The following is a 20,727-nucleotide window of genomic DNA, read 5'->3' on the forward strand; positions in this document are numbered from 1 at the left end:
CTCCATGGTAATCAAGTAGTGTATCGAGTGTTTGAGGGGTCTTTTTAATTAAGGGCAAAGTTATTTTTTATCTTTGCAGCAAAGATTGAACTTAGGAACAGTACTGCTGCTGATTTGTTCATTAAGCCAAAAGAGAGCGCCGCAATGTTGACAGATGTAGGAACAGTCTCCGAGATTGATATAGACATTAGCAATGCCTATAAGAAATGTTAAAAGAAAATAAAGACAATACATAAAAAATTAATATTGTCATTGTATGAAATTTTTTTTTCTAATTTTTAAGAAAGAATAGTTAGGATGGATGAGAGAGGTACGTTCTGAATCGTAATTTTCAGATGTTGCTGGCATGAATGATTAAAGAATCTCGTCTTGAGACTGTGTAAGTTGTAGTGTTGTACTAGGATTAGATTGAGAGGCTCTTGCCCGCAAATGTGTGATAATCTGATTTATTTCATTTTTACGTTAGAAAAATTTTGATTCATCTGAGAGATGATATGGCGCATATGTGTGTTTGATTGTAGTATTTTTTTGAGTTTTTCTCTTGTCCATTTGTTTCTAGGATACAAAATTAGTTTGGTTAGAAAAGAGAATAAAATATGTTTATCTAAATAATTTATATATAATTAGTTTTATTATGGTAAAATCAGTTGTAAGAAATGAAGTAGATAATTTTTTTATAACACCTAAATGTTTTATGATTTTAATTATGATTTATTGAGGGGAAAATAATATAGTAATATCAACAATATTAAAATGATAACATTGACAATGCTAACTTTATGACAGTACTAATTTCAATTATGGGCAAAACAAATTAATAGAGTAGAAGTAATTTGTTGATCGAATTGATAAATAAATCACATATGAAGAAGTAAATTCATATCTATATTTGTATCCTTTCTAAATAAATGAGACAATATAAACATATTTACAAAGATAGAGAATAATAAATTTACAACATTGAGTATTATTCGGTGGAGAACAAATTAATCAAATATTAATACCAAAAAAGCTAAATTTATGGGTAAACAGTAAATAAATAAATGAATCTATGTGAGTGACTGATTGTCTTCAATCTCTTTCGTTACAGGTGAGGAAAAAAGTTAAGTCTTGCTATAACAAATGCTAATGACATAGGGTTTGGAAAAAAAAAAAGATTAAGAAAGTGCTAAGATAATAACAAATGAATAATTAAGTTGTGAACAGAGAAAAATGATTATAGATAAATATGGGAAAGTTTTGGTATATTGTAATTGTGGCTCAGGTATATAATAGTAATTTGAATAATATGTAATGAGCAAGTTGGTTATAAAGAAATGCAAAAGAAGGGAAAAATGAAAGGGCAACGTAGTGTGCAATTTAATGAGCAAAGGTAGCCAGATTTAAGGGAAATAAAATAATAAAAGATAATGAGCAAAACAGTATGGTAAAATGAGAGGAGATAAAAGATGGAAAAAGTATTAATTTGCTTTGTAATGAGCAAAGGCGGCACATTTGAGGGTTCACTGCTTAACTTTTGTTATAATGAACGAAGGCAATCAGGTTTAAAACAGGTGAAACAACAAAGGAGAATGAAAAAGAGAATGGAATTAAAACATAATATATGAAAGATGTAAGAAATAATAATGAGGTTGGATGATATAAAAGATTGAAGAAGCTTGTATTTAGGACAAAATATAAAAAGTGTAAAAAGGTTGTGGTCAGGAGTAGAAAGCAAGGAAAGTAGTTGAAGTGAAATGTCAAGTTATTCAAAATATTAGTTCATTAAGTAATAAGAGAGAGGAAAAAAAAAAGAATAAGTAAAATTTAAGTTGTTCAAAGATTGCTAAGTAGATGGAAAAGATTTAAGTGATGGAAGATGATAAGAGCAAAAAGAAATTAGGGAATATAGTATTAGGGAAGAGTAGACATTGTTGAAATATAAGAGAGTAAAAAACCTTAACAGCATGTGTAGAACAGAGGATAAGGAAATGCTAAGGAAAAAAAAGAAAAAAGAGGCAATAAATTGCACAAGTAAAACTGAGGAAATGAGATGGATTAAAAGGAAATCAAAGAGAAATATATTGAAATGATAAGGAGACAAAAGAACCGGAATGAGTAAAAAAATATAAAATGATATGAGTAATTTTTAGATAAATTATATAACATTGAAAATATAAAAAGTAATTGTAATCATCATCGCCACATAAAAAGAGAGTAGAGAAGGGTATACAAAAAGGAGTATAACAGTGAAATTAACCTATGAGATTCAAACAGGCGAAGCAAGTTCTAAAATGGAGTCAAAAAGAGATAAAATAATAAGTCAATTTATGAGAAATACAGAAACTAAATTCTTATATTGGAGAAAGGAACAAAAAAGAAAAATGAACACTAAACAGGTTGTATAGCAGAAAAGGAAATGAACATAAAACCAGTAGTCCATTACATAGATAAGAGTAATATGGGTGTGTATAGAGAGTAGGTTTTAGTTACTTTTAAGTAGAGATATAAGGTTAATGGTAATAATTACTATTAATTAAAAGAAGTTTGTCAACATTTATTAAGAATTAATAGAAATCTTTTCCAATGGTTTTGCTTGACTACATATTAAGAAAGATAGAGATGACTTATTTTAACATCTGACATAGAAAAGTAATCTATATATTGCAGGCAACTATTACTAAAGAATTCTAGATAAGAATTAATAAACGTACCTCAAACACTATAAATTTTCCTCAAACTCTGGTATATAAATCAGCCAATGCTAAGCAGCTGTCAGCTATACACAACTAACACGACAGGACAATGATTGTAGCAAGCCTTATAAAATACAAAGAATTGAGTGAGAAAATGAATAAAAAACAGAAAAAGGAAACAATAAAATTAAAAAACTAAAGGGCACAGTTATAGTAACATTTTTATATATTAATTATGGCTCAGATATTTAATATTTTCAACAATGTGTGATAGCTACGTTGTGGCTGTCTGCTAAGGGCAATTTTGTGGCTGCCTACTAAGGGCAACTACACAAAAAAGAATGATATTATATCTATCACACAAATTGTAGCTTATATATAATGCAAAATAAATAGGTGGAGTAATATATAAAGTTCTCTAGAGACTATCAGGTGAATAAAAAAGGAAAATGATCAAAAAAAGAAAAGATAATACATAAAAAATGATAAAAATTGTTACCTATACAAAAAGAAGACAAAGAAAACTTAGAGAAAAAGAAAAAGTGCTAGAAACCAATGATTAGAACAGACGTGGCCAAAACCGGTTTAACAAATGGAAATAGCAAAGAGAAATACAAGAACAATAACATAGAAGGAAAAAATGTCAGCAGTGGAAAAAGAAATTTTATGTGACTATGGATAATATTTGAATAAGATAATAGAAGAAAGATGATCAAAACGGATACAATAAGTGAAAATAACAAAGATAAATACATTATTAAATTCAATTGAAAAATAATGAATAAAATGAAAATCAAATTAGGAAAAGGATATTCATAGTAATCTTTAGACAAATTATTTAAAACTTAAAATACCAAAATCAATCATTATCATCATTGCCACATAGATCAATTTATTAAAGCTAAAATAGACAGATAAATATACATTTGTATATATGTTTGTATCTGTGTGTGTGTATATGTATATGAATAATTACGTAAGCAAATGAATGAATTAAAAAAAAAAAAAAACACAAACTTAAAAAACAAAAAAAATATATAGTTATAACAATATTTTTATATAGTAATTGTGGCTCAGATATGAAATATTTTCAGCAATGTATGATAAATAAGTTGTGGCTACCTGCTAAGGGCAACTTTGTAGCTACCTACTAAGGGTAACTGCACAACACTATAAGATATTATATTTATCACGCAGATGATAATTTTTATGTGATTCAAAGTGAGTAAATGGAGTAATATATAAAGTTGTCCAAAGATTACTAAGTGAATTAAAAAAAGTGCAAAAGAAAAGGAAAATGAGAGAGAGAGAGAGAGAGAGAGAGAGAAGATTAACATTGACAAAATAACAAAAACTATAATATGTTTCCTAGGAAATCAAAAGAAACTAAATTGAATAGTAAGAAAAACATAAATATCATAAGAATAGTAAAATAAGATAATAAGGCTTTTTTTCTTTTTTTGACATTAAATAGGAACAGTAATATAGAAGAACGAAAGGTCAGCAATGGGAAAAGAAATTTTATGTAACCATGGATAATATTTTAGCAAAATAATAGAAACTAAATTATCAAAATCAGTAGAATAAGCAAAAAAAGGAGGACAAAAACTTTATAGAATTCAATTGAAAAACAATGAATAAGATCAAAATCAAATTAGAAAAAGGACATTCACAGCAATTTTTAGAGAAATTATATAAAACTCAACACATCAAAATTAATTACTATCATCATTGCCATGCAAAGGAACTTACCAAGACTAAATTAAGACTAAAATAGGTAGAGAAATATATATATATATATATATATATATGCACGTATACATCATCAGAAAACAAATGAAACAATGAATGTATAAGGACTATTACTAAGCAAATACAAAGAAAAAAAGGACAATAACAGTAAATATCAATACTATCCTAGCAAATTAATGCTTCCAATGTCAGGAATATGAATTAAGCCAGATTTAAGGGAAATAAAATAATAAAAGATCATGAGCAAAATAGTATGGTAAAATGAGAGAAGATAAAAGAAGGAAAAAGTATTAATTTGCTTTATAAAGAGCAAAGGCAGCCAATTTGAGGGTTCAATGCCTAACTTTTGTTATAATAAACGTAGGCAATCAGGTTTAAAACAGGTGAAGCAACAAAGGAGAATGGAATTAAATCAGAATGTATGAAAGATGTAAGAAATATTAATGAGATTGGATTATATAAAAGATTGAAGAAGCTTGTATTTAGGACAAAATATAAAAAGTGTAAAAGGGTTGTGGTCAGGAGTAGAAAGCAAGGAAAGTAGTTGAAGTGAAATGTCAAGTTACTCAAAATATTAGTTGACTAAGTAATAAGAAAGGAAAAAAAGAATAAGTAAAATTTAAAGCTGTTCAAAGATTGCTAAGTAGATGAAAAAGATTTAAGTGATGGAAGATGATAAGAGCAAAAAGAAATAAGGGAATATAGTATTAGGGAAGAGTAGACATTGTCGGAATATAAGAGAGTAAAAAAACTTAAAAGCATATGTAGAACAGAGGAGAAGGAAATGGTAGGAAAAAAAGAGAAACAAAACAAAAGGCAATAAGTTGCATAAGTAAAACTGAGAAAATGAGATGGATTAAAAAGAAATCAAACATAAATATATTGAATGATAAGGAGACAAAAGAATTGGAATGAGTAAAAAAAAAAGTGATACGAGTAATTTGTGAATAAATTATATAATATTAAAAATATAAAAAGTAACTATAATCATCATCGCCACATAAAAATGGAGTAGAGAAGGGTATACAAAAAGGAGCATAACAGTGAAATTAACCTATGAGATTCAAACACGTGAAGCAAGCTCTACAATGGAGTCAAAAAGAGATAAAATAATAAAGTCAATTTATGAGAAATAGAGAAACTAAATTCTTATATTGGATAAAGGAACAAAAATGAAAAAGGAACACTAAATAGATTGTATAGCAAAAAAAGGAAAAGAACAAAAAATCAGTAGTCTATTACATAGATAAGAGTAATATGGGTCTGTTTAGAGATTTGGTTTTAGTTAATTTTAAGTAGAGATATAAGGTTAATGGTAATAATTATTACTAATTAAAAGAAATTTGCCAACATTTATTAAGAATTAATATAAATCTTTTCCAATGGTTTTGCTTGACTACATGTTAAGAAAGATAAAGATGACTTATTTTAACATCTGACATAGAAAAGTAATATGTATATTGCAGGCAACAATTGCTAAAGAATTCTAGATAGGAATTAATAAACGTACCTCAAACGCTACAAATATTCCTCAAACTTTGGTATATAAATCAGCTAATGCTAAGTAGCAGTCAGCTATACACAATTAACACGGCAGAACAACGATTGTAGCAAGCCTTATAAAATACAAAGAATTGAGTAAGAAAATTAATAAAAAACAGAAAAAGGAAACAATAAAATTAAAAAACTAAAGGGCACAGTTATAGTAACAATTTTTATATATTAATTATGGCTAAGATATGTAAAACAAGAAAAAAAAAACTCTTTTGGGCCGACTTAGATGCACATTTTGGGCTCAACTCTGTCATCAGCCCAATTTTTTAGCCCAACCCTTAGGCCCAACAAAATAGCCCATCAACGAGAACACACGCCGTTCTCACCCGTCTCATTCTTCTCAGTAGAGCTTCGTTTTCTTGCCCATTCGAAGCCGAAATTCAGAGACCCGAAAATGGGATTCGGAGCCCTAAGATACATCACTCGACCCCTCTCCAGAACCCTGATATCGCGAACCTCCACTTCAACTGCAACGTTGCTCGCCGCCGTAGCCGCCGGTTCGCCATCGCCGAAATCGGAGCTCCGATCAATTATTGGCGCCTCATTTGGCCACCAAGCTCCATGGTTTCCGATTTCGAGCCATTTCCACAGCTTGACCGATACTCGGTTCCCCAAACGACGGCCCAGCGATAAGCCCGGCCGAAAGAGGGGCAGCTTAAGACCTCCAGGTTCCTCATTACAGTGTCATGCCCTTTTTAATCTTATTATTAAAGTTAATTTCTTTGCTTTTTTTAGCACGCTAGTGTTTGAATTTGCTAAAAGATTGAAAATTTCACGTATTGCGTAACAATTAGTGTGGAAAATGTAGCTAGATCTTTTCTGCAAGCGAAATTGGGGTTTTGCGAAGTGAATTAAGGGCAAAGTTGGCATTACTATCGCTTCATTTTGGAGCGTGAAATTGAAAGTTTCATCAAGGAAAGGTTGTTTTTTATATTGTAATATATATATATATATATATAAAATATTGATGAACAAACGAAATTGAAATTGGGGTTTTGGAAAATGAATTAAGGGCAAAGTTAGTATATTTCACTTCATTTTGGTGTATAAAATTTGGAATGGGACTGGTATTGATCCTTCTCTCTCTTTTTTTTTTCTTTTTGTTAATTTTGTGGAGCGTAGGACCGTATAAATTGGTTCCATATGTTCCTGGTGAGCCGATAGCTGCGAAACCTAATGAAGGAAGTGTGAAAAGACGGAACGCGAAGAAGCGTATTAGGCAGCGCCTTGCATTCATTTTGGTGAGTTTTTGACGTTTTATTGGTCCTTTTTACTTCCTTTTTTTTTTTTTTTCCTTTCTTTGATGACTTAAGAGTGTTTGATGCGTATCTTTTTGTTTCTTCTGTAGTGTTTAACTTATTTATTTTGGACGCTTTTTCAAATCACAGTCACCTTTGGTTCATAATTGCTGGTAGCCTGGTACTCGGGATTATGAATGTCATGATTTTGAAGTTGTTCTGTAGCTTTTCATTACTTTAATGAAGAGAAAATTGTTGACAGATATTACTTGTTTCTTAGTTTAAAAATATCCGAAAATGTGTCCCGGAATGTGCCTGATTTTCTGAACTACACATAAAATGCATACTTGATTATAGTGTCCAAGTAAAAGATGAATGAGCAATTCAGTTATCTCATAATTTGGATCACTAATATCAGTATGATTGTCCATAACCACAAGGCAACTAGGTGATGCAGGACCAAGATAGATTAAAGAATGAGAGGGGAAGATATAGAACAAGAGAAGAATTTAGGGAGAAGTAGAAGAGTATAGAGAGGAGTAAGAATTTAGAATCTGGAGAGAAAAAGAAGTGAACAATAGAGAGAGAATATGAATATTCAGTAACGTTAATCAAGTATGAGAATAATGAACATAGAGATGCCTATTTATAGGCACATAAGTCCTTTTAGAATGATTGTCTGTAATTATAAGGCAACCTGGGTTTTAATTCCTTAGCGCTTCCTTAACCTCACTTCTGCGTGGAGATTTGGCGCTTAATGCTTATGCCAATGTTCGTGTACTACTGCAAATTGTTGAACAATTTGAGTGATGATTAAGCATATTCTCATTGGTCTCTTTTCTGAGGAAACGCAGTGTGAGTAATCTCAAGCATAAGCTTTTGCTACTTTCACTATACCATTGTTGTTATTTTGTTATTTTGATTGGCTACTCATCAAAACATAGCCAACAAACAGAAATGTGTAATTGCTCTAGGCATCCAGCATCCTTTTTTTTTTTTATTTTGGTACGCGTAAAATCTTCATTTTTTAGGGTCAACTTGCAGTCATCTCAATTTTGCGAGCAGTACATGATTATGCCTTCAACTCTGACATTTGCTTGCTTTCCTGTTGGATATAATGATCTTCCTTTAATGCATACTTGGTTTTGAGCTTGTGCAGGCAGAAAAAAAGAAAAGGAAAGCTCAGATGCAAGAGGCTAAAAGGAAGAAGAACATCAAGAGGATAGAGCGAAAAATGGCTGCAGTGGCCAGGGGAAGAGAGTGGGCTCAAAGACTGGCAGAGTTGCACCGGCTCGAGGAAGGGAAGAAATCTATGGCTTGATGTTCTTCTTGATGAACCTCGTTAGGCAGGTTGTTGGTCATGTTAGCTTTTGTTATACTACTGGTAGCTATTACCCCATCACAGTGGACGTATTGAGATCTTTTGTTCCTGGATAAGTGCTTTGAATTAGAACAATTTATTTGAGATGATTTTAGTGCATCTACTTGCAGGCTCCTGATTGCAAGGGGAGAATATTGTTTTTCAACCCAATGACCATTTCATATTCACATTTTTATAATGTCTTTATTTTCTTGCTCTTTTGCTTGAAGTGCTCAGTTTTCGACTTACTCTTAGTTAGGGAGCTCATCTTTTTTCTTGTATTCAACAGCAACAGCTCATACCATGTAAATGCACGTTGTTAAGTACTCGAGTTCAATTATTACTTTATTCTGATTCGTCTTGGTTCTGGATAAAGAAATCACACCACTTTGAAGTGAAACGACAGAGCTTATTACTAAAGAGTTGGAGCTAGGAATTGAAAACTGGTTTTGTGATTTTGTCTGGAGTTCAGAGGCAAGTCCAAGTTGTGTCTGCCTCACCGCCTCTTGCGATTAAACGTTTACTCACTTATCCATCAATTGGACTTGGAACAAACTTGAAAACGTTCTTAAAGGTGCTCTCTATGAATCTAGTAAAATTTCAATGGTAGAGTTTAAATATAACAAAATTTTTAAAATATTACAAAAATAGCAAAATTTTAATATCATCAAAATAATGACTATATCATTACATAGTATAAAATGTGACATTATTATGATAATGATTTGTGTCATTTTTTTCTATATTTATAATATTATGAAAGTTTTGTTAAATTTTAAATCAAGATATACAATTTTGTCACGTGGTGTAATTATCACCTTAGAAAAAGGTACATTCTAAACTTGGACTAAACTTTTAATTTTAGAAAATGAGACATTTTAAGTTTAAAATACATTGTAATGTTCGTTAACTTAACTATCAGACGTCAATTAATAGACAGAGCGCTTTGTGATTTTTGCATAAAATGTGCCCTGAACTTTTCATTAGTGTCGATGCTAGACTAAGAATATTTCTAATTTTGACATTTGGAACCTAATTGCCGTTAATAATTGACTGTTTTTTAGGAATTTCCCTTGCTACAGCAAACAAATTCATCTTTGCCCATCAATCTTTTGGAAGATATTTTTCTATCTCCTCTTTTAACTATCTTCCCCAACTTTTTTGTTTTTGGCAGTTTGAGGACACTATATGCAGAACCATCAAATGAAGCAACTATATGCATCTTTCAATCACTGTGCATATTTTAGACTTATGTGGAGGGCTCGGACAAGTAACCGTGACCATTTTTGGCACCATTGTAGTATGGCTCCACCAGTTCAATATTATTGAGTTCTGGAGTCTGGAGCCCGTGTGCACTGTGCTCTGTTCAGTAATGCGACAAAGCACATTGACCCTCCTTTGAGGGCTTCACCAGAAAACCAAAAAGCAGAAGATTTCTGATATGGGGACTTGTAAGATATGGGAGTTGGATTTCAGCATCCCCACTTGAAAAATTTTGTAAAGGGATCTCCTGCCTTGGACAAAGATGGTGACACCAGAACTAACACAATGATATACGTTATGATATGTTTCCATATATATATATATATATATGTGTGTGTGTGTGTGTGTGTGTGTGTGTATATATATATATATATATATATATGTATGTATCTATGTATATATACAGGGCAACGCCACCAAAAATTATATAATGAGGATAATCATGATGCTGTACACGTTTTGGATGATGGGTCAACTGAATGACTTTTCAAGTGCTTATTGATGTGACTGTAATGGGCAGCTTCCTCTTCATCTTGACAGTTGGAAAGTGAACAATCTCATCCTTCTCGGCAATCCATCTGTGGATTTGCATAATAAACATTGGATTAAGTAATGTGCATCATATGGGGCAGTTCCAATATTGGTAGGATACAACGAAGGAGATATATATATATATATATATATATATATTTTGAGTAGTACAACGAAGGAGATTTTTAACGGTATGATTTGAAAAAAAAAATTACGGGGGTAGTTTTTTTTGTTTTTAACCTCTTCTGTTTAAAAAATTATTTGCTCCGCATAATTTTTTTGTTTTAATGTGATTTTAATTAAAAACATACACCACCGGCGTGATACTTTTACTCTAGGAAGACTCACCTTACAAAGAACTACCTGATCAATATTGTTGTATTGTTTTAAACTGTAAAAAATATTCACTGAAATTTCATCAAACTATGTATTTTTTATTCTAATATAATTTTCATAAAACGTGACAATGAGAAACACGCAATATCAATTATGATATACTATTATAAAAAAATCCTGTTTATTAAAAAGGTCGCAACAGATTACCTATAATTAGTGACAAGATGATGAAGGAAAATTGCTAATTCAAGTCTAGAAAGCTCTAACCCCGGGCACAGCCGTTGTCCACCACCAAATGGTGTAAAGCTATTGCTATAGACAGTAGCTAATTCTGTCTTCTGCAACAAAAGGAGAAATGAAAGTGATGTGTACTATTCGAGCCATAAATACCCTTTGTATAGAAACGTATTGGAGTGCGGTTTCAGGAAATGCTTTGCTCACCTCCCATCTCCATGGGTCAAACTCATATGGGTTCTCATAGTTCTCTTCAGCCATGTGAACAGAAATAAAAGATGCCAAAACGCACCAATCTTTTGGTATCAAATAACCTGAAAGTAAAAGATGAAAAACACCACTAAGGCGCCTACAATATTAAAATACAAAATTGCTTAAGTAATCACCTCATGATGTCTATCCACATATATTATGTACTGTTTGATTTAAATTCTAGTACGTTACAAGACTTATAATTAAGTGTCTTCATCGTAGAATTCTAAGGGAATGTTTCACAACTCAAGTTAAGAATTAAAATTGTATTAAAATAATGAATTTGAATATTTGTGAGAGAAAACACTATAATAATAGAATTTGAGTTGTGAAAAGCAGAGATATAAAGAAAAAAGAAGGAAAAAAAAAAAAAAAAAGAGAAAGAGAAACTAACCTTTGATTTCTACATCTTTAAGAGCTTTTCTCCAAACCCCATTGATGATATTTGCCATTCTAAGTGTCTCACTTATCACCTTGTAAAAGGAGAAGAAAAATAACAATATGGGCATTATTATTATTTTTTTGTTTATTTATAAATTCCATTTACACCTAACCTTGGCATTTAATACGAAAAGGAAATAGAAAAAAAAAATTTATTGTATTTAGAGTACATAAGCATTACTATCTAGTAAACCATTCTATATATTTTTTCCATCCAAAATTTGGTACTCACATTCTGAGTAAATGGCAAGGACATGTAGTCAGTCCACGTACAATTAGTGGAGGAACCAATGACCTTCTGCTTCTTCAATTCCATGTTTTCCTCCTGCAAATAGTAACATAAAATCACTATTACCCATTTCCAGACATTACTTCCACTAAAGATCCAAGTCAGAAAAAATTTAACTTTAGAACAGCTCGTAATTTCCCTTTTGCCATAAAAGCACTATCATCAGAGTGTACTCACCTACATATGCGTCTCTTTGTCCGTCGCAGCATTTTTTTTTTTGGTAGAATGAGGATTTCTTACTATTGAAAGAAGGGGAAAATCTTTCTACAAAGCTAGTTGGTTTAGTACTTTTTTGAGTTTCCATGACTAGGACAACATTATGTGCTTGAAGAAAGTGGCTGAGATTTTTAGATGATGATAAAGCACATTATGTCACGTAAGAGAATTTTCCTTTCAAATTTTAACCTCATCAATATGAGGATACTTTGAAACACTTTGCTAAAATTAAAACTTTAGGGAGTTATTTGTCTATTCGTTAAAAAATCATAAGAAAAAAGCGTATGAAAAAAGAAAATAATTTTTTAGATGCATGCAGTTTTATATGGCAACTTCTAAGCCGTTATAAAAGCCTACTTGTGTGTGTGTGTTTTTGTTTTAAAAAAAAAAAAATTGAAAACCTAGTTGTGACTTTGTCACAACCATTTCCATGCTCTATAATTCCATATCAATTTGTTACCTTGTTAAAACAATGGAGAAATGAGACAAATACCTTTTAAAGTATAAATTTGAATTTTTATCTCTTATCTTTAATTAATATTCTTTTTAATTAAATAATTATATTAATCAAAATGTATTAATAAATCCATACTCATGCACTCAATGAAAGTTTAGTGATTTTCTCTAAAGGTAATTTCCTTCCAGTTCTAAATCATGCCCATTTCCCCCGTTTAATTCGGGCTTGTTTGCTTTCTAAACAAAGGAACATCCTTCCCCACAAAGCATTAATTTGTATGCTTCCCAAAGTGTATTTTTCTCTCTTTTGGATCATTGCTAAAATCTACTACTAAGCACTATTTTCACTAAACAGATATATGCACTGCATTTCCAAAAGCTAATATGTAGCCCCCCTTTTCATGAAATAGGGTCTCGTCATAGGTAAATCTACTGCTTACACATTAAAAGGCAATATGGTGAATATCATTATGTAACACTTTGATCTATACGATCATCACATCGATTTATAAGTAATCATGAGTCACACATTAATTATTTTTGTTTGCTATAACTCACATATTAATTATTCAGATTCACATATTCTTACGTAAGGAGTCAACATGACATTGACAATTTGTAGTGGTGTTTTTTATTAAGGAAAAAAAAAATCACTGGTTTATACTCAATTTCCATCAAATTGCATGAATTTTACATATTTTTTTTATTATGATTCAATCCTAATATAATCTGACATTTCAGAAACACTATATGAAGAATAACACTATACCAAACTTTTATATTTTTCCATATTAGGGACCTTTTTTTCCAACATTTTATATTAGGATATAAAAATACCCGACTAGTGTAGAATACACAATCCTAAATCACGTCATATTAGAATTATACACAATCCCTACTATAAATTTCTTCTTTTTTTTTTCTTTTCAATTAATTGTTACTTATGATGGTGACGGGTGGCAGGGTACCGACAGCGATGAAATAAATAGGTGGTCCTCACCCGGCAGCCGTCCAATCTAAATCGTACGGCTGCGAATCATCCACAACCTCAAAACGTGTGGCCCTCCTCACACACTTACCTCCCACTCACTCTCTCTCTGGCTTCACGCGGGTGGCCACACGTGTGTTATGCAAAAATAAAGAAGCATGTGTCCTGGACCCTAGCATGTTTTGCCCTGATTATTAGAAATAATTCCTAGCCGTCCGATTAAAAAGAATGAATCAATATCGTAGATAAAGAAAGAGATAGAATTAATTAAAAATGCGTACTCTTAATTTTTGTAGAACGACAGGGTTGTCACTGAGGTATTTGACAGCCAGGGTCATGGCCGTTGGCACTGTCTCCTCTCCAGGGATCATCATCTCGATGATATTCCCGGTGATGAAATCCAACGGCATTCGTCGCGTCTCCTTTGAGTCGCTGCTTTCCTGTAGTAGCACGTCCACCACATCATTCGGTGGGCCTTTATTACTATTACCACTATTATTCTCCATGCCCCATTTTCTCTCCTCCACTATTCTTCCCACAATCTTCAACAGCCTCTCCTTAGCCTGTACCACCAACAATAAATAATACGAATATTTTTGTTGATAAAATAATACAAATAGCAATACACTATTGAAAGTTTAATTATTTTCTAAACTATCGGAGATAAATAATAAGGATAATTATTTTCTTTAATTCTAAGTCTGTTTGGGGTATAGAGGTTGTTCTGTTATTTGTAACCTCTACTACTATGGTTGATTTCGCTCTTAATTTCCTGGTGCATTTTTATAGTGACAATTACAAAAATCTCCATTTCTTTTTACAAGATGTTACGTTCCAACTTAAATTTTTTCTACATATTCCTACATTTTACAAATCGTATAAAATCCTTCTTTTTAACTAGGTTCAAATAATAGAAATAATAACGACTTAAATTAAAGAAAGCCCTAGCCAAATGAAGAATATGCATACTTATATTTTATAGTTTTGTTTATCAAAATATATATACCTTGAGAGATTTATATAGTCTAGTTCCGGGAAGCTTAATCGGTAAGCAGATTAACCCTTTAATGAATTCTTCAAAATCTGTTTTTAGAGAGTTCAAATATTCACCGGGATCAACGCTCATCAACACTTTAGTCAGCACTTCAAATGCAATCTGAAAATCATATAAAATTAATTAATTAATACACATATTTTTTTATAAACTGTATAAACCGATAGCATATATTGTTGGTGCATTCCAACAAGATTAGCACCCACCATGGATGGAGCCAAAGCTAGCCCAACGAGGGCTTAATTCCCCACTCAAAATTTTTTTTCTTTTAGATCTTATATGTATAATTAAGTATTTTATTATATTGATATTAGTAAGACCCCACTAAAATTAATCATTTCCAAATCAAAAGCCTAATATACACTCAACAATTATGCAACATTTTCAAGCCATGAAAACTCATCCGGGACAATTGTAGTATATTAATAAATATTTATTTTGATTAAATTTTTATGTTGTTATTAGCCAAAGTGATAAAAATTTCTGGCCCCGCACTGACACCCACTAACACTTATATATATATATATATATATATATTTTATCCAAGTATTATATATACATCTATCATATGATATAAAATATACCTTTTGGGCTTCGTCTTGGACGTAAACAAGCTGCATGTGATTCCATTTCCAACGAGCCAAGGAAAGCTTGACTGAGTTCTCAATATCTGAGGTGATTCGGGCTTTGAAGTGTGGGGTTCTTAGGAAGCTTCCAATGAGAGCATGAACTCTTTTGTGGAAGCTTCCATTGGTTTGGAGAATAGAATGTTCGCCGAGTAACTCTGTGATGGATTTTGGGTAAGCGGGGACGAATATGTTGCCGTGGTTTTGTAGCACAACCTTGTTCACGTCCGCATCTGTAGATACAATTATGGGAGTCCCTAATATATTCGTTTTGAACACCTTTCCATACCTTAAAAAAGATCGATTTTCTACCAATCAGATGAAACGAAAAAAAATGCAAAACCGATAAAATATTTGATAACCAATTGTAGAATTGCCATATATAATTATTACTAATTCATTATATATTTAGTTAATTTTTATGGACAACTGTACAAGAAAACATTTCCCACCAAATTATTGATGAACTACTGTAATTTTGTTGTTATAGTGAATAAAAGCATATTATATCGATGCATATTTAGAATTTTGATATATTTATGAACTGTAAACTAATCAAATCATAAATATATCAATATTAAAAATATGATAATTTAACATAGTTTTATAAAAATCCCATAAGTAAGCTATTATTATATGTCTTTTATCTAACTACACAAATTTTCTAAATATGGCTTTATGATCATGTTGTAAGAGCAATTCTAACCATACTAGTCATTTCATATTTTTAACTAAAATAATTATTAATTTAACATTTTTTTTAGTTTTTTTCTACTCTCGGTTAACTATTTTAATTAAAGCACTTTCCACTAGTTAAATATATCTACTAAAAAGTGACTAGCTATTTATTTTTTTTAATATTTTATTATTAATTTTGACATTAAGTAAAAATTAAAAAAAAGTTATTTATATTTTAAACTAAAGAAATATTGAAATAATCTATGTTTAGTTAAAATAGAAAGTATGATTGAAGTGACTCATCAAAAAATTACTAACTAAAATAACTTTCTAATATTTTAACTAGAATTTAACTAACATTTAGAGAACTCTCTTAAAAATGCTCTAAGTTTACGAGATACTAGCCGGGGATATTTATATCCATATTAAAAACAAACAGTATATAAATTTGATAATTATGCATTAAATCCTGATAATCTTCATTTATATATAGCCATATAGAAGTTTTCTCATTCTTATATTAAAAGTTTCAACGCATAAAAAATGCTAACATCATTCTTTTTATTATTTAACATTCAAACTTTATTAACATAATATATTATTATTTTAAAAATAAGATAGTAAAATTTATATGTCCAATAATAAATGATAGTGAGTACAAAAAAAAAAGTGAATTATGACATTGTTCATTTTTAATTTTTAATTTTTACAGTAAAAATTTTTAAAAAATATTATATTTAATATTTTTTTGTTAGAGTTAAAATTTTTTATAAAATATCACATTTTAATTTAAATTAAAAATTTAAATAAGGAAACCTATATATTCCCTTATTTCGGATGTAGATGAAAAAAAAAGAAGGACAATTAATGAAGTTGAGTCATGACTAGCTAGCTGAGGTTAATAATGTATTGTGGGTCAATTCATCGGGAGGCTGAAATTTTGGAGATAGGCTGTGGTTACTGTCTGCACACGCAATAAGAGTTTCAGACAGTCTAAGGTCTAGTTTGCTTAGACAGTCTTTTTCTCTCTCCCTCCCTCTTCATATTATTTCTTCCGTCAAGCTAGAATATATATATTTTTTTTAATTTAAATAATACTACGAGGGCTTTGTTAAAAAGGTCTAAACTGTTTTGAGCCAAAAAAATTACACTGAACCAGTCTTTGATAGGAAAAAAAACTACAGTAAAATTATTTATTTTGTTAGTTTTTTTTAAAAAAAACTCATTTAAAAAATATATTTAAATCATAATTCTTACTTTTTAATATTTAAAATTTAAATTTTTTAAAAAAAAACACTGAAATAGAATAATTTAAATTTACGTATATAAGACAAACGGGCTCTAAATTTAAAGTCTAATTTACTCAGACACAGCTTTAAATCTTGTTATTTTCACAATTTAAACTCTTGTTATAATTTTTTCTTTAAAAAATTTAAATATAATTTTTTTATTATAATATTTTTTTCTCACACAAAAAACTTAATTTATAATTTAAATTGTAAAAAGAACACGAACTTGCCTCGTTCGTTTCGCTGATTCAAGTTTAGAATTCGAGTTTTGCTACAGTAAAAAACTCTCACAAACAATCACATCTAACTTTTTTGCTACAGTAAAAAACTCTCACATACAATCACATCTCAACTTGAATTTTAAACTCGAATCAGCGAAAAGAACGAGGCATTACACCGGCCTTTATTTTCAATGTTTCCAGCCAAAAGTTCAAACCACTCATTTTAAACCAAATCAGAAAAATTTAAACTACAACATTTTTGAAAAATATATTTTTGACCTACTCGAATAAAGGCTTATTTTTAGATAAAACATAACCTTTTTTTTAATTTTCATCAGCAATACAATATATTTGAACTTATCTGATTTTAAATATCCACATCCACTTCTACAAGTCTTTTTTTTATGAGGTTCTTGAAATATATAGTTCTGACGTATCTGTTAATAACTTGTATATTCTCAGACATAGCATAACACGATGATGACGCATTAGAGTTTTAAAAAGGGTAAAGTGGTAAATGAAAACAACATATAAGAAAAATACACAAATTTAAATTGCGCAACACAATTAATTTTTTTATTTCAGATTTTTTTTTGTTTAAAAGGTGTTTATAATCCTTTTTTTAACATGTTAATTCTTTTAAAACAAGTCGCCATTTTCTTGTTAAAATATTTCATCTGAAAATAACAGTTTATTAATAATTAAAATTACATGTTTAAAAATTTTAAGGCATTTAGATCTCTAAAAATAAACAATAAATTGTCTTAAAAATTAGGATGAAAATAACCCTATCCTTTTCTCTTTCTTTATTTTGGGGACTGTAATTATGAAGGATAAATAAGTTGCCATAAATTTCCAACACGTGTGGATATACATTGACTCATATGTTGTCATTATTCTTCGGAGTTCTGTAGTATTACAGTAAGATTGTAGTACTAATAGGTAGTAATATTTTTTCTCTATTATCTCCTCTCTTTGATTTTATTTTTTTATTCCACACCATACTCTAACTTGACCGAGAGGCCAAACGACAATCCAGCAAGAAGACTACAATTAGGAGATGAGCTAAAATATTTCTAATCTTTTTTACGAGCCAATTACGCTAATAACACTAGCGATCCAACTAAAAAACACCAGACAAATCTATTGCTTCTCATCCAGAAAAAGTAGACTCAATAATGCAACACACAAAAACGAAGAATGATGTGTATTAATGCATGCAATTTCAATATAACATGATGAACATAATTTAAAGATATTATAAATCTGATCACGAGTGATATGTTATTATAGAAGATGATCATGATTCACAATAAAAAAATTGAGATCACTGCATATCCAAACTCTCTATTTCACGTGCTGAGTAATAATAATTTTTTCAAAAAGAGCGAGAAAAAAAAAAAACTTGAATACTCCATCAATAATCTCTGTATGTTTCATTCATGACAAGAAAAGGCCAAAAAGAAACAGTTTTGATATGGATAAAACAATCACGACATACGAAAGAGAATAATATTTAAAACTATCGAATAATTCAAACAAAGACATAGCTGTATTGACAATAATACAAATTAAATACACATATTCATATATATCCTTCTTTTAAAAAAATATTAAATGCCAGAAAACGATTTTGGATAATGTTTAATTAATGACAAAGGAAAAGAAAAAGGCTGATAATAATAAAAAAAAATTAATAGTAATTTAATTAGTTGAGAAAAAATACTTACAGAGATCTGCGTTTTTCCATGAAGCTCACAGGCTGAGATGTGTAGCCACAAGCAATGAAGTCAATGGTTTCTCCTACAAGAGGCCAACCCAAATTCCCTTTAGGAATTCTAGGCGTATTTTCCTCTCTCTTCTTTTCCTTCTTATTCTTATTCCAAAAGTAAAGCCAAAAGGCAATAATTCCCATCAAAATACAAGAACAACCTATAATGAACCAATCCATCTTTTTCACCACAAAAATGAACATAAACAACTTCGTCTCCTCTAGCTTATCCCTTTTCACCTTTTTTTCTTATCAATAAAGCTAAAAGATCACCTTCTAACCCTTTTATAGCTTCTCACTCCATGCAAAGCCTTAAATTACCTAGGGTGTGCACATTATTGTACTTTTCTCATGACTTAGGGGAGAGAGAGAGGGGGAGAGAGAGAGAGGTTGAGTCGAGGAAGAAACATCTTGTTTGTCCTTGTAAAAGGAAGAAGGGAAGTGAATGAGGGTGGGAAATAAATATCGAGCGGTGTATAAAAATAAAAATGGAAATGAGAGATTCGGAAGATAGGGCTTTGCTACTATCATTAAATGAGTTGGCCATCTTTGGGGTGTAGTAGTGCCACACGCTTGCTTACTTTGTCTTGACTCTCTATTTGAGATAAAAAGAGAAAACTAGACTTCATTCCCAATCCGACACACAAAACTTGTCTATTTCCTAGATAAAATCAACTACAATATGGCCTTTGTAGTTAATTCTTTGTGGCTCTGCATTGATCCTCGCATTAGCCCACATTCTATACAATTAAGGAACCGTATTTAAGGTTTTGCCGGCCTCTCAATTAAAAGAGGGAAATCCAAAGTAATCTAGAAATATACCTATATAGCCTTCTATCCTTTGCAAAGACCGATCCTACAACATAGCATATAAATCATAACGATTACATCTTTATGTAACATTTATTTTAAAAAGGGTAGTTGTGATTCATGATAGATGATTTTTTTTTAATTATTATATCTTTATAAAGTTATTAGAATGAATGGTGGTGTTGTGTCCATAATTTTTTTTTTTACATGATACTCCTTCAAACTTTTAATTATTGTAAATTACATCTTAAACTTTAACATGAGTAGCAATTAAGGTCAAATAAAGTGTTATCAAATATCTAAGTTGAAGTACGAGATTCACACATAAAAGATAAAATTCATTATTTTTCAGACTAAATTACTTGCGAATTTCGTATCTTAAACTGTCAATTTCATATTAATGCATGTTAGCTATTGAATTTTAATTACAATTATTTAAAAGTTCAAGATACAATTTATTAAAATAAAAATTTAAAATGTCTTATGAAAAAAAATGAAAAAATTTACGTACGGTGATATGATGTAATTTACTAAAGTTTTTTTTTTTTTCCTTAAACCGATACTCAAGTTATTATTACGCAAACGTCCCTTAGTTTTCGGAGGAGCCTATAAATACACACATAACTTTATGACTGAAAGATTGACTTTAGTGTGATTTCTAATCATTTTTCTAAGACTTTAATCAGATATTGA

At 30.3% G+C, this 20,727-nt stretch overlaps 2 protein-coding genes across 3 annotated transcripts; one reads left to right on the plus strand and one right to left on the minus strand.

Annotated features, from left to right (window-relative positions):
• Positions 1–6,339: 6,339 nt before the first annotated feature.
• Positions 6,340–8,898, plus strand: LOC112094166. Its single transcript, XM_024174437.1, has 3 exons — positions 6,340–6,649; positions 7,104–7,222; positions 8,379–8,898. The coding sequence occupies exons 1-3, from the start codon at positions 6,376–6,378 to the stop codon at positions 8,538–8,540; spliced, it is 555 nt and encodes a 184-aa protein (XP_024030205.1). The 5' UTR covers positions 6,340–6,375; the 3' UTR covers positions 8,541–8,898.
• Positions 8,899–10,209: 1,311 nt separating this feature from the next.
• LOC112094164 (3-epi-6-deoxocathasterone 23-monooxygenase) lies at positions 10,210–19,553 on the minus strand. Of its 2 annotated transcripts, none has more exons than XM_024174431.1 (9): positions 19,184–19,553; positions 15,224–15,554; positions 14,592–14,741; positions 13,867–14,148; positions 11,869–11,961; positions 11,590–11,668; positions 11,151–11,257; positions 10,917–11,044; positions 10,210–10,420 (listed from the first exon to the last, which is right to left on the minus strand). In XM_024174431.1, the coding sequence occupies exons 1-9, from the start codon at positions 19,426–19,428 to the stop codon at positions 10,330–10,332; spliced, it is 1,506 nt and encodes a 501-aa protein (XP_024030199.1). In that variant the 5' UTR covers positions 19,429–19,553; the 3' UTR covers positions 10,210–10,329. The 2 variants fall into 2 exon arrangements, with proteins under 2 accessions (XP_024030199.1, XP_024030198.1); XM_024174430.1 differs by having other exon boundaries at positions 10,917–11,047.
• Between the last annotated feature and the right edge of the window lie 1,174 nt (positions 19,554–20,727).

The sequence above is a fragment of the Morus notabilis genome, unplaced genomic scaffold (assembly GCF_000414095.1).
Source record: "Morus notabilis unplaced genomic scaffold, ASM41409v2 Scaffold720, whole genome shotgun sequence".
NCBI classification, from domain to species: Eukaryota; Viridiplantae; Streptophyta; class Magnoliopsida; order Rosales; family Moraceae; genus Morus; species Morus notabilis.

Coding starts and splice junctions, on each gene's coding strand:
- LOC112094166 (XM_024174437.1), top strand. CDS start 6,376: ATGGGATTCGGAGCCCTAAGATACATCACTCGACCCCTCTCCAGAACC. Junction 6,650..7,103: donor GGGCAGCTTAAGACCTCCAG/GTTCCTCATTAC, acceptor TGTGGAGCGTAG/GACCGTATAAATTGGTTCCA. Junction 7,223..8,378: donor AGCGCCTTGCATTCATTTTG/GTGAGTTTTTGA, acceptor GAGCTTGTGCAG/GCAGAAAAAAAGAAAAGGAA.
- LOC112094164 (XM_024174430.1), bottom strand. CDS start 19,428: ATGTTCATTTTTGTGGTGAAAAAGATGGATTGGTTCATTATAGGTTGT. Junction 14,149..14,591: donor GACTATATAAATCTCTCAAG/GTATATATATTT, acceptor TTGGTGGTACAG/GCTAAGGAGAGGCTGTTGAA. Junction 11,962..13,866: donor TCGTTCTACAAAAATTAAGA/GTACGCATTTTT, acceptor TACTATTTGCAG/GAGGAAAACATGGAATTGAA.